General features: G+C 48.5%; 1 protein-coding gene across 1 annotated transcript in view; it reads right to left on the reverse strand.

The window, feature by feature from the left end:
* The window catches only part of lamc1 (laminin, gamma 1), a 37,613-nt gene extending 23,637 nt beyond the window's left edge, over nt 1–13,976 (reverse strand). Inside the window, exon 1 of the mRNA XM_062404073.1 lies at nt 13,341–13,976. Within this exon, the coding sequence (XP_062260057.1) occupies nt 13,341–13,713 (373 nt within the window). The 5' untranslated portion in view covers nt 13,714–13,976. The remainder of the gene's footprint in view (nt 1–13,340) is intronic.
* Nucleotides 13,977–14,695: the final 719 nt, after the last annotated feature.

The following is a 14,695-nucleotide window of genomic DNA, read 5'->3' on the forward strand; positions in this document are numbered from 1 at the left end:
GGGGGGGGGGGGGGGTGGTACGGCTGTTTGCTCAGTCAAAGAATCTGCTCTGTAAACAGTGTGCTGACAGGGGCCCGGCCCCGTGGGGCCCCTCTTTGTGGATGGTAAATAAAGGTGAAGCAGCTGATAGGACGTTCACAAAAGGCTCAAGTTTATTACAGGAAACAATGAAGCAACTGCAAACACACACTTCCTACCCCCTGTGTGTGTGTGTGTGTGTGTGTGTGTGTGTGTGTGCGGTGTGTGTGTGTGTGCGGTGTGTGTGCGGTGTGTGCGGTGTGTGTGTGTGTGTGGTGTGTGTGTGTGTGTGCGTGCGGTGTGTGCGGTGTGTGTGTGTGCGTGCGGTGTGTGCGGTGTGTGTGTGAGTGAGACATTGCTGTGCTGTGAGGACTCAGTTGCAGATGAACTTCCTGGGTGGAGGTCACTCAGGAGCTGTGGAGATCAGTCTGAAACATGGAGGAGGACTCTGTTCACACTGACACAGTTTCAAATCAACACAATCGTCTCCGTACACATTCACACATTGTGTTTGTATTCGCTGCTGGTAGTCGAGTCATGTGACTGCAAAGAACCAATCAGGAGGACTAGCAGTGAGCAGGTTTAGAACAGGCGGCAGGGAACACTGTCGATTTTACAGATTGTAAAGCGGTGGAGTCCAAAGAGACGTTGAAACAGAACATTCATCATGTGACTGGTCTGAAGCTGCGAGAGGCCCTGACTGCAGCCTGCTCCTGGTTCATCTGCTCTGCGTGTGTTCTGAAGTGGTTCAGAAAGAAAAGGAACTATTCAAATGTGATCGTGACCTTCTGCGACCTGAAGCTTATTGTCACTGAGCCTCGGATCACAGCCATGTGTCCTCTGAAGAGACGTCCCTGAGAGGACGAGGCCAGCCGGCAGGGACAGACGGTTCAAACAGGACGACGCCTCCACATCCTCAAACAGGACGACAGAGAGGACAGGGGGACACAGAACTGATCACTCAACAGATTCATCGATATAGAAAGTGATAGATGGACGTCATCAAAGAGTCAGTCAGTCAGTCAGTCAGTCAGTCAGTCAGTCAGTCAGTCAGTCAGTCAGTCAGTCAGTCAGTCAGTCAGTCAGTCAGTCAGTCAGTCAGTCAGTCAGTCAGTCAGTCAGTCAGTCAGTCAGTCAGTCAGTCAGTCAGTCAGTCAGTCAGTGTGGAACCAGCAGGAACAATCAGCGTCTTGATGACTGGAACATTTCTACAGAGGCGTGCTAACACAAAGCGTCTGTTGTGCACATTCATGATTTGCTCTCACACAACAAATCCTCCGTCCATGAAACATTTAGTGCCCCCCCTCCAGTCCAAACCAAGCAGGAGGAAGATCGTTCCAACTCTTCATCAAACTGAAACGACTCGTCCTGCAGCTTCCTCTGCTCACGTGAACCCTCCTGATCGTTATCAACCATCATTAGACGTGGGACGTAGATATGAAGATCATTGAATCATTCAAATATTGTTTAAATTCCAGAGACCACGACTTCACTGCAAAGTTAGAAATGATCTAAAACAGTTATCATCAAATGTATGTGATGTTCTATATCATTAACATTATAATATTTAAATAGTGTCTACCTGTGATCCAGTTTTGTGTGAACCTACTTTTAAAGACTCTGGCGATAATGATCAAGTTTTTAATCCAGATGAATGAAACTTTATCATTATCATAATTACTATCACTTCTGTCTGTCACCGTTTGTCAGTGGGTTCAGTGTTCAGGTTCCTTCGAGTTTGTGACTGTGACCAGGAACCATCTCTGAACCTGTGAACTGGAGGACCTCCTTCATTCCTCTGTGAGGAACCCACGGAGACGTCCTCAATTAGCTGGTTCGGCTTTCAGCAGAGCGACCCCCCCTTTGTGGAGCGCTGACCCTGCCAGCCTCTCCTCAGGGGGCCGGAGTCACGGCTCCTCATTCAAAGAGCCTCCAGGCGTTCAGAGGAAGCAGCTTTTCTTTCTAACACAACTCGGGGAGGGACTGTGCGGGGGGGGGGGGCTCGGTGCGGGGGTCATGGAGTGACACAGTGACGGCTGGAATGTGTTTCCACCCGGCAGAGTGACGCCGGAAAGAGGGAGGGGCCGAGAAAGAAAGAGTGAACTGAGAAGAGAAGAGGGCGAGACGAGCTGTTCATGTCAGAGACAGGGAGGCTGGGGGGGGGGGGGGGATTTTTCCTGCCCTCTTATGGAAGACTCGCCAGCCGACAGCGGGGGGGCTGGAGGCCGAGGTTCACACTCTGCTGTAGTGCCCCTGAGCAAACCAGAGACTTGTGTAAACTGGTTTCTTCCCTCACATGTTCTCTTCCTGGTTCTCCTCTTAGTTCAGGAACATTTAGATCTCAACAGGAAACTGTGTGTTCTCAAACTGTGTGGTCACATCCCTCTGAGCCTCTGAGGACTTTGCAGCATCTGTATTAAACTATCACTTAATTGATCCTGAATGTGTCCAGAGAAAACAGGACACAGAGGACACAAAGAGAAGCGTCTGAGTCGTCCTCCTGCCTGAGGGGGGGGGGGGGTCTGTCAGCGTTACAGCAGCAGCGTGTTGAGACGCGTCCCAGGAGGAAACCTCCGTCAGCCGGAGGTTGATAACAGAGACATGCGGGACTATTCATCCACACATGTCAGGAACAGAAAGCACTTCATTAAAACACGGGAGAGGAGTAGAGCTCAGTTCAGTTAAAGTTCATCCTCACTCCTTCAGGAAACAGTGAGTGGTCCTTTAGTCGGAGACTCGGACTGAGATCTTACAGTCCTGATGAGGAGGACCTCAGACCTCCTCTCCAGTGTTTGACTCCTCCACATTGAGACGTTTTGACGTCAGCAGCCGTCAGAGCAGCAGATGTTTGTCTTCACACAGAAACAGAGCACGTCCTTGAGGAGGACAGATTAGGACGAGGGAGGAAGACACGACACTCTGACGCTCTGAGAAGACAAACAACCCCTGAGAGCAAATAATGAGCCTCTTGTCCTTCACACTGTCGGAAAGAAATCTTCATGTTCCGTGTAGAGACGCAGCTGCTCGCACAAAACTCAGGCGGAGGCTCCGCCCCCTCAAACCAGATCATCAGACAAGAAGAAACAAGCATCGCTGCGATGAGACGCCCTCCCACTGACCAGTGTGTCCAATCAGGGATGTGAGGGGGCGGGGCCACGATGGAGTCATGGACGTCCTCACTCTCTAACCGAGCCAGTGTAAAGAGGGACAGACCTTCAAGCTCCCGTGACCTTCGACCCCTCGGCTCCATGGCGCCTGGCGACCACACCGCCCTGCAGAGAGTTCACTTCCTGCTGAGACGGCTTCAGACTCAACTCCTCAACCAGCGCTGCCACCTGGAGTGGTGCATTCAGGGGCCGTCCGCCAGCTGAGCCTCTTCTGGTGGATGTTAGGTCCACCAGACCTTATTCATTCGTATTCATTACAGATGAATACGAATGAATCATGAGGATGAAGGGTTGCTGTTGTGGTGTTCACGTGTGAAAGTCCAGAGAACTGATCTGAAAACTCCGTCAGGCGTGATCACAGTGATGAGATGAAACTGGGAGGAGCCTCAGACAGAAGCAAGTGAAGGCAGATGTTTGTCTCTGATGGACACGATCAATCTTAATGAATAAGCGGTTTCTTCTCTGTCTCCACCTGGTCTCTGTGGTTCTTCTCTGATCAGTGAGGTCTGCTCCAGGTTCTCACTTCCCCTCAGAGCTACTCAGGATCTCTCACAGTGCATTCCTGTGACTCCTCTTCCAGTCTCTGGAGCGGGGCCTCGGGTCGGCCTGAGGGTTGGGAGGAGGGGGGGGGGGGCACATCTAGAAGGAACACCCCCACTCGCAGCATCAACCAATTAAAACCATCTCATGACCTCATCGCATTTCTCTCCGGAGGACCGAACAATGACCTCTTTGACTTCTGAACGCGTGGGCCGGGCCTCGTTCACACCCAGGGAAGACACAGAACGCAGGTGGAGGTCAGAGGTCACCACACACACACACACACACACACACACACACACACACACACACACACACACACACACACACACACACACACACACACACACACACACACACACACACACACACACACACACACACACACACACACACACACACACACACACACACACACACACACACACACACACACACACACACACACACACACCAGTTGTATGACCGACCTGAGCTTCTACTGATTTGTCAGCGTCCACTCATGAGAGTCTGGTGTAACTCTTCATCAAAGATGAAGAGTTACACAACCGGTTCAACACAAATCCACCATGTGAACACAACTGAAGTCCAGAGTCCAGACTGTGATTCGTATTAACCAGGGAGATCAATCACTGATGGAAGTTTCCTCTCTACACAGCGATCGGGCAGACGTCTGTGAACGTCTCTGATGAGGAGCAGTGATGATGAGTTCAGCTGCCAGCGTGTGACCACACCTCCACAGGGAAACAGGTACAGACAGGCTGCTGTGGTCATGGCTCATGTTCATTACACAAAGTCACAAAGGGCTTGAATAAAGTAAACTGTGATGTCATCGTAACAATAAACAGAACAACATTTTACATTTACACACACACACAGACACACACACAGAAAGGGAAGCTTTTGTTTGAATCTTAGTTTTAGTGATTCACACATTGTGTGAACGAGAGACTCAAACACTGAAGAAGGTTCCATCCTGAGCTCGTCTCCCAGCAGGGGCTGAGGTCAGAGGTCAACAAGCAGGTGCTAAACAATACGGCTCAACTAATTTGATACGTTTTTTTGAAAAGGGTGAGGAGGTGAGGGGGAGTGAGGAGGTGAGGGGGAGTGAGGAGGTGAGGGGGAGTGAGGAGGTGAGGGGGTGATTGGATGAGGAGGGGGGAGGGGGTGAAGGAGGTGAGGGGATGAAGGGACAAGGGGGAGAGGACAAGGGAGGGGATGAGGGGGAGTGAGGAGGTGAGGGGATGAGGGGATGAGGGGATGAGGGGGAGTGAGGAGGTGAGGGGATGAAGGGGTGAGGGGATGAGGAGGGGTGAGGGGAGGTGAGGAGGTGAGGGGGTGGGGGGATGAGGAGGGGGGAGGGGGTGCAGAGGGAGGAATGTGAGGAATGTTCTGCAGAGTTGAAGATGAAACATGAAACAGTTCACTACACAGATTTCACTGAGCCTGACGCTCACTCAGAGGTCAGAGGTCACTGCCTCAGAGAGATGGTGTTCAGATCACTTCAGGACACGCTAATCTGGTGACAGTGCTTGTTAATCTGGTTACAGTGGTTTTAATCTGGTAACATTGGTTTTAATCTAGTTACAGTGGTTTTAATCTGGTAACATTGGTTTTAATCTAGTTACAGTGGTTTTAATCTAGTTACAGTGGTTTTAATCTAGTTACAGTGGTTTTAATCTAGTTACAGTGGTTTTAATCTGGTAACAGTGGTTTTAATCTAGTTACAGTGGTTTTAATCTGGTAACAGTGGTTTTAATCTAGTTACAGTGGTTTTAATCTAGTTACAGTGGTTTTAATCTAGTTACAGTGGTTGTTAATTTCTTAATCTGGTCAAAGTGAATGTTAATCTGGTTACGTGATCGTGTAAACAGGACTCCACCCCCTTCTGAGAGAGCTCTGACACACGGGGGGGGGGGGGGGGGTGGGGTTAATCAGTAACCTGCCCCTACAGGAATGTGAAGGTGCGTTTGATTCTCTCACAGTTATCAGCAGAGACTGAACGTTGATCTAAAACAAACCAGCCTCGCAGCCGGAGGATATTAAACACCTTAATCTCTCCTTCTGTTTGATAAACAGAGCAGCTGCCAGCCGAGGGTCCTGATTGGACAAGTGGAGATTAAGAAAGGAAACTGGAGGCCTGGGGGGCAGTGTGTGTGTGTGTGTGTTTGATTTGTTTGTGTTGATAAGCGTCTGCAGACTGGATTAAGTTTCACACAGATGTTCTGTCTGATTTAGTTTTGTGTATTCTACATGGAGGCTGCTGTGACTCTTTAAGTTACAGATTCCTCCTGTGATGGAATGTGACCTGATCCTGCTCACTGTTTATTATGACCTTCAATATTCAGAAACAAACTAACTTACTGTTTTTTAAATGTACTTTTCATTAATTCCAAAAGTAATCCTTAAATTAAATCAAAATGTCCTTAGATTTACTCTTTAACCCACATCTGAGAATTATACAGTTAATATATATTACAGAGTATTCAGATTCAAACTTTCTTTGATAAAAACACCATGAAAAAATACTTTTACTTGGAAATGTAATGTTGGTTTTTTATATATATTATATAAGTATAATATATATAAAACTTCAGTTCAATAAAACAGCTCAGAGATTAAACTACACCTGCTGCAGCATAAAAACCTGTTCTTATGTTATATCATTTAAGATCTCGACCTTCAGTGTAAAGTGCCTTGAGATAATGTTGATAATGATTTGGTGCTAAACAAATAAAATTGAATACCTCCTTAAACTGCAGTCCACCTTAAATCTAAGATGAAGCCCCCTCCCCCGACCACACATCTCCAGGGACCACCAGAGAGGACACTCCGCCCAGAGGTGTCCCCACAGTGGGACGTCAGGAACAAACACAAGCAGCTCATCACCACAGACAAAGACTCACACCCACTGCACAGACTCCACAGCTGCTGACCCCCCCCCCCCCCCCACACACACACACACACACTGGAACACACCAACATCTGGCTGCTGTCGTCTTTGAGACACCAAACTATCGGCTTCAGAGTCGGGTCACATGACTCCAGATCAGAGAGTCTGAGTGAGACACGGTTTCTACTGCTGCACCTGAGCTCCGGGTATTAAACACAAAGAACTGAGGAGTTCATGTTGGGTTGTGTCTTTGTGTTGTGATGTTGTGTGTTCTATATTCAACATTAACAAACTCATTATCCTTTAAAACGGTCATGAACTGTTGTTTGAAGGTTTGATCTTTATGAAGACATAAAATCAAACTGGTTTTGATCCTCATGAAAACGACAGAGTGACTTTGATATTTGAGCTGAGAGACGTGTGAAATGTGTGATTCATGAACATCAGACTGGTTTCATGTCCCACAGACGTCTGTGGGACATCCATACTTGTGTGTGTGCGTTTTAAAACCAGTTTGTGTCGTCCCTGTTGTTAACCGGCTGCTCTCAGAGAAACCACAGCAGAGAAAACATCTGGAATCTTCTTCAATCAAGAACCCACATCAGTCGCTGGTCTCAGGTCTCTGAGACGTAAACAACCTGAGCGGTGGATGAATGAGGACGTTCAGCTGATCTGCCGCCATCTTCTAAAGGACGGCATTTAAAAAATCTGATTCCTCAGAAGATACGTTTCTGTGAAGTCTGAAGTTAAATGTGTTTAATCAAAGGTTTAATTCAGTAACTTTGAGTTTTGGACGTACAAGCATGTGACGATTTGACACCTGACAACAAACCAGACGAAAAAGAACAACAACAACAACAACAACAAGAAGAAGAAGACGTTCAGTTCAGAGTGGAAACCAGTAAACTGATTCTGGTGCTGCAGCAGGTTGACAGAAGAAGACCAGTGAAACCACCGCAGCTGAGAAACGTCGCAATAACCGAACGTCGGAATCAGGACACAGATAATCACTGACTGGAATAACAAACATCAGAAGAACTAAACGTGTGTTGTTCATGTTGCGAAAAGTAAAAAAATATAATTTTGAATGTCACTTTAACATCTTGACTCGTTTACAGATATTATTGGTTCAAACTTAAATTAGCACGTTCCCTTTAAGCCACACCCACCAGTGATGTCACAACAAGGGTTGGTCAGTCAGCTGTCAGGGCTAATTCTCGTGGTGACATCACTGAGGAGGCGGGGTCAGGGGTGGGGCTTCTTTTAAATTCTGCTTTTAACTGGGGTCTTAGTAGAACTTTCTTTTTTCTCAACAGCATGTCGAGTCAAATGTATTATTATTATTATTATTATTATTATTAAAGAGTAGCGGGGGTGTTTAGTCGGAGGTGTTTGCTGCCTCAGTGTAATTATCAACCTCAGGTGGAAGAGATGAACAAAGGAGTCAGAGTCACATAAGTCAGTCGGCCATAATTATCTGTTTACCCACAGTGCTTTGAGATCCTGTCACTTTTTACTCCATCTCTTCCTCCACCTCCCAGAGAACAAGGCTAAAATTACCCTGCATGCATCTGCTTGTCCATGTAATGCATCTCTGCTCACAGACTCCACGCCGTCTGTAATAATAGAACCCCCCCCCCCGGGGCGTTGAGTCACTTCCTGGCAAAAGAAAATCCCAGAGTCTCAGACCAGGACCCCCCCCCCCCAATAACAAGCTTCAGGGCAGAAGTTGCCTCCTTCCCGTCCCGCTGGATTCCCACAGAAGAGGAAATACTTCATTATGTCAGTTTACAGCCGGGTCGAAGGTCAGAGGCACCGCAGCCAATCAGCTGTCAGAACTGCAAGTAGCAACTGAACAAGTCAAACATCTCAACATCTCATCACTGCCAACGACCAATCAGCAAAGTCCTCGACCATCACACGTCATTTCCTCTCAGCTCAATCTGGACCCTGCACCTCCTCCTGTGTCTAACATGCACCTCCTCCGCAGGAGGTGGATCAGCTGAGGCTGGATGACAGCAGCTCGAGCCCCGCCCCTCCCACCCTGTCACGTGACTCTTGACGTACAAGAATATTTGATTGTGTTATCATGAAGTTCACAGGATTCAAATAAGAGTTTGTTTTCATCAGTGAACTTGTTTCTAATATATTGGGTCTGAATTACCTTTGATAATGTTTGTTTGAATTTGATATCGATCTGGTTGAAGTTGATTGTGAATGTCTAGACGTGGTCACCACGTGGAAGCAGCTGATCCCGACCTCTCGTGTCGTCAGCTGATCGCACTTCGTTTGTGCTCGACTGATTCGACTCGAGCTGTTGAGGTGAATCAAACCAAAGGACACAGAGACAGAGACGGAGACGGAGACAGAGACAGAGACGGAGACGGAGACGGAGACAGAGACGGAGACAGAGACAGAGACAGAGACGGAGACGGAGACGGACATCTGCTGCGTCTTCCTGCTGTGACTTCATTTCAAACTCCAACTGGAATCCTGTCAGACACACTGTGTGTTCTGGTTTACACCCAGGAGGGAAGTTTGATGTGTAGACGTAGTGAGGCGAGTTGTGCGTTCGCTGCCTGCAGCACAGACACATCTGCATCCGGTGGAAAGTGATGGTGGCTGAGATGAAGCTGTAATAACAGTAATGTTCCACAGGAACCTTCTCCACTCGGGGGGTTTGATCCAGATGTCAGCAGGAATCCAAGAGGCTTTAATAACAGCCTGCCACAGGTTCCACTCAGGTGAGGAGCCAATAAAAAGATCAGGACACAAAGAAGAGAACGAGTCCCGGCTGCGACACGCTGGAGCACGATTCCCCAGGAGCTCATCAGACCACCAGCGACACAGAGGAGCTCTCTCCTGGAGCGTAGAGTCTCTCTAAATTAAATAATCTCCAACTGTCAGAATCTGATCCTCATCTGCACTGAGGCTCCATCTCATTTTAAAACTGTGACAAGTTCGGTTCATATTCAGGTTTATTATTTTCACAGCTGTTGTGATTCAGTGTTTTACCACATGATTTTTTAAATCTGTAACTGGCTCATTAATTAACACAGATTCATCTTTTCTCAGTTTTCATGAAGCTCGAGTGTGATTTAAAAGGAAGAGGAGCAGGTGACCCTGAACGCACCACGGGCCTTTTAATTAAAACACAAGGACAGGAATGTTGAGTGAGTTCGAACGCAGAGTAAACACAGGAAGAGAAGAGCCAGCTGCACCTTCACCTGGGTGTTAACGTGTGTGTGTGTGTGTCTGTGTGTGTGTGTGTGTGTGTGTGTGTGTGTGTGTGTGTGTGTGTGTGTGTGTGTGAAGCTTCACTGTAAACCTCCAGGTTTTTTAAGGAAACATGGGAACGCTGTCTTTTCCCAGTGCTTCAGGCTCCGCCCCTCCCCCGGCTCAAGACCGAGCTGAGAGGTTTTCAAGAGCCAGGCTCAGGAAGAGGGTCAAAGGTCACGTGATCCTGATCTGAGGTTTCAACAGTTTATGTTTTGTAAAAAATTCAAATAACAAAAAATTGAAGATCTCAGGATGAAGCTCTAATCGATGAAATAGGTCAGACTAAAAGTGACAGAGTGAGAACTCGTCTGCTGTGTTCATGGAAGAACCCCCCCCCCCCCGTTTGATGTGTTCAGCTCTACAGAAAACTTGATTTCCTGAACCCAGCTCCAGACCTGAAGGTGGCGGCGAGCAGGAAGTCACTTTGTCTGGAGAAGAACACGTTTGTCTTTTATACAAAATGAAACTTGACTGGTGTCAGTTTGAAGACCTGTCGCTGGACGTGGTACGAGGAGAAGTCCCTGATCCTCTGTGTCCGGCTAACTGAACGAGGGGACGACCTTGACCTGCAGACTGGAAGCTCCAAGGTCACCCTGAACGCCTCATGATTGGACCTCGCTGAGCGGCTTCCTGTCTTAGGGCCCGACCGCCATCTTTGTTTAGAGAAGCCAAACAAGTCCAGTCTGAGTGAGACTGATGGGTGGTCCTTCATCTGACTGGTCTGAGTTCCTGCCCCGCCGCCATGATGGATCATTTTGAAGAAACCCTGATCCCCAGGTTTTTAAGAACTAACTCCTCTCCTGTGAAGAGGGTCTGAGGGCTGTGATACATAGAGAGTGGCCCCCGGGGGCCTCAAGGAAACTGCCTTTGAGCTCTGAGATGACCACATGTGATAGGACAGTGTCTCCATCCTCCACCTGCTGCTCTGCTCACCTGACCACGTCCTCCTTCAGCCGCCATCTTTACAAGTTTGAAAGTACGTGGGAAAAAAAGGACCAAGAGAGAAGTGCATTGTGGGAAAAGCCTGTCTCTCTCCGACCTCCGTTTAGACCGACCAGCTGTTGTAAATTATACCAATCAGAGAGGGGGGGGGGGCCTCTGGTGCGGACTCATTGTTTAGCATCTGAGGAATGAGCTCAGCGTGGGAAACTGGGATGTGCACAGCTGGACCAGTGGCTGATGCACGCGCACGCACACGCACGCATGCACACGCACACGCACACGCACACGCACGCACACCCACACTCACACACAAGGATGCGTCTCCCAGGACGGACGAGCGATGCCACGTGTAACAGAACCTCAGAGACATCTGAGTCTTTACAGTCTAGAGACAGATGAAGACCCCCCCCCTCATCAGAAGGTTTTCTTCTTTGTGGGTCTTTTCATGTCCCCACCCCCCCCCCCCCACTCTGAGATCAGGTCTGGACACGCAGCAGCACTTCAAACAGAGACGAGCAGCTCCACACGGGTTCAACGATAAGACAACACGCCTGCTACATGTGTCACACGTCTGCAACACGGCTAAACCTTCACGTCCATGATGTCACTGGCTAAAGATACATTCCTGATTTCTATCAACTTCTTTTGACTAAAGTAACTGCACCAGTTTCAAGTTGCACACTTCACGGCTGCTGCTGGTTTTGTGTTGATAAAGATCCAGTTTAGATTGAAACAGTTTGTGTTGTTTTGTCTGATTCACACATCTTTATGATGTTTATGTTCAAGATCAACTTTTCTGATATCACATCTCTGGAGGAGCTGAATCTGAAACAATGAATTAAAACAGATTCTGATTCGGTGTCTGAGTGGATTTCACAGTGAACCCATTCAAAGCCACTGAAGACTCCGGGCGATGAAGAGTCATCTTCACTTCTCTGGTATTTCTCAAACGTCCACGACGCTGTTAAACATCGTTTTAGAAGAAAATAGGTAATTCTTCAAATCGCCCATCAGAGACAAATGTCAACGGGAAACTTCCACTTTGAACAAACAGCACGACTACATTACCCACAATCCTACAGGATGACCTCAGAACATCTGAGGCTTTTTACAAAGTTCACTGGACACAAAACACAACACAAGTTTTCTTTCCTCCTTTAAAGTCCTTGTGTGTTTTAAACTAAACTGATTCCACATTCTGCTGCTTCCTCTAAAGAAGAGCGTGAGTTGTGTGAGAAGAGAGGTTCGACTTTACACACGTGAGATTTGAAGAACAAAGAACGAGGCCTGAGCTCTAATTACGAAGCAAACAGCGAAGCCACAAAGAGCACGGCCCGGGGGGGGGGTGAGAGCACGGCCCGGGGGGGGGGGGGGGGGCAGACACACTGTGTAATCAGAAGCATTTGATTAGAGAAGGAGCACCTGAGGCGGCTCCAGCAGCAGTGACTCAACACTCAGGAATCTCTGTTAGAAACAGGCCGCGCTGCAGAAATAGACAGGTATTTTTAAAAGGCCGAGTCGGGGCCACATGAAGAAGACATCTGATTGGTCGCTCGGTGTCCAACGGGACGTCTTCTCCTGCCGGGTTCTGTCCCACCAGAGGTCCTCACTTCACTGGCCTTTCACTAATCGATCACAACTGGGTTTTATTCTGATCCATTATCTGAGTTCAAACCTTCAGGGTCACGAGATCCAGACTTGATTCAGATCGAGTCACAAACTCATAAACATCAGTTTAATAAACAGCATTACTCAGAAATCAAGAAAATGATTTAAAGTTTCTGTCTCACAACGTTAGAGAAAGAGTGGAAACATTATCTGGATCTGTACCAGACACACGACAACTAACCATGAACTAACCTGTCAACTAACATGTTAACTAACACGTTAACTAACACGTTAACTAACCTGTTAACTAACCTGTTAACTAACACGTTAACTAACCGATGTCTTCCTGAGCTTCCACCTTGGTGTTCATTCTGTGAAGAGCTGAAAGCTCCTGAAAGATCTCAGCCCCACGAACACGTCTTCATTTAAAAACAGTTCCTCTCTACACTTTGTCTAATCTGTAGAAAAGTGAAACTAGACACAGAGACCGTGTCCCTCCTCGTTTTCTGAGACAGACAGAGAGAGAGACAGATGTAGAGACGGAGACATTTCAAGGTTTAACAGATGTTCAGAGGTTTTGATGAGTTCCGAAAAAGCAGGTTCACGCAGAGAAGGTACACACCTCAGAGACACACACACACAGACACACACACAGACACACAGAGAGAGAGAGCTCCGCGTTCTGATTTAACACCAGGTTCATGTGCAGCTTGGAGGAAACTCCTCGACCCAGAGCTGGGTCCTGGACGGGTCCCAGTGGAGCTGTGTGGTGGGACCAGTGGAACCAGCGGGACAGGGCCGGTGGAGGTGTGTGGTGGATGTGGTGTGTGTGGACCAGTGGAACCAGTGGAACCAGCGGGACGGGGCCGGTGGACCTGCGGGGGCTCACTTACCGAGGTGCAGGGTGAGGTTGATGGAGCTCGGGTACTGGATCCCCGCCAGCATGGTCTGGCTCTGCCACCAGGTGGTGTCCTGCTGGTTGTTGTAGTCGGTCAGGTCCGCGGCGGTGTGCTGGTTCCGCGGGTCCTGGTTGTCGCAGATGTGGCAGGACTTGGTGACCCCGGTGGCCCCGGTCTGGACGCAGTACTCCTCGGGCGGGGAGCCGCAGGTGTTGGTCGCCACCACCGTCACGTTGAAAGCCGCGTTCACGAACTCGGGCATGCAGCGCTGCGGTCCGCCCCGCTCGTCCGAACACTCGTCCATGGCGCCGCGGACACACACCGCCACCCAGCTCCAGACCACCACGGCCCGGATCCAGCTCTGCATCCTGCCGGTCCTCCTCCGGATCTCTGCCAGGCTCCGACGAGAACTTTCCCCGAACTCACACAAAGTTTAGCTGTAACTTCACCGACACGCTTCCGAGGACTCGGGGGGTGAGAACATGAAGGTTGTCCAGCGGCGGGTTGTCTCTGCTCCAGGCCGCGTCTCGAGGCTCGTGTCCCGGCTGCGCTGTGCGGTGTGAGGGTCTCTGGACTCGGGCCTCAACTCTTTGTGTCCGCCGCCATTCACCAACTGCACAGGAAGAGACTGCGCCCTGCGAGCTACTGCGCAGCCGCAGCACGGGAGCAGCCGGGGGGGGGGGGGGGGGGGGGGGGGTCCGAGGGAACAGCCGAGAGGGGCCGGGCCGGGGGGACATAAGGGGGGCCGAGAGAACCCGAGAGAACCCGAGGGGACCCGAGGGGGGCCGAAGTTTAAAGCTGAAGCAGGATGTGTATTTGCAGTGGAATCAGAAGGTGGACGTCACACTCAGTTTCCACTTCATCAAACATCTGGATCAGAACCGGTTTGTTCATTCACACAATCAGCTGTGATTAGATCTTCATCATCTTCACAGAAGGTCAAAGGTCAAACATGGCTCTCACCTGACTGACTGAAGGTCACTGACTCTTGTTCTGCTCCTGAACTTCATCTTCTAAAACTCTTATTTTTAAAGAATCACTTTCTACCTCTAAACATTTGTGTGACTGCTTCATAATCACATTGGCAGAATTTGACAAAATAAAAAATGAAAAAAAACCTGGTTGTTAATTAAGTTTATTTATAAAATGTATAGACGATAAACTCGATTAAAAATCAACAAGAAAAAAAATACATAACTTAATTTACAACAAAACATGAACTTTAAACTGCTGAGAATGATTCATCTTTATTTTCATGGAAATCTAATAAACTGGAGCTGAGTTGAGGATTTTTAAAGTTCAAACTCTTAAAGAGAAAAGACATATAAACATATTTGCACAGTTTCAAT

Source organism: Platichthys flesus, chromosome 14 (genome assembly GCF_949316205.1).
Source record: "Platichthys flesus chromosome 14, fPlaFle2.1, whole genome shotgun sequence".
Lineage (NCBI taxonomy): Eukaryota > Metazoa > Chordata > Actinopteri > Pleuronectiformes > Pleuronectidae > Platichthys > Platichthys flesus.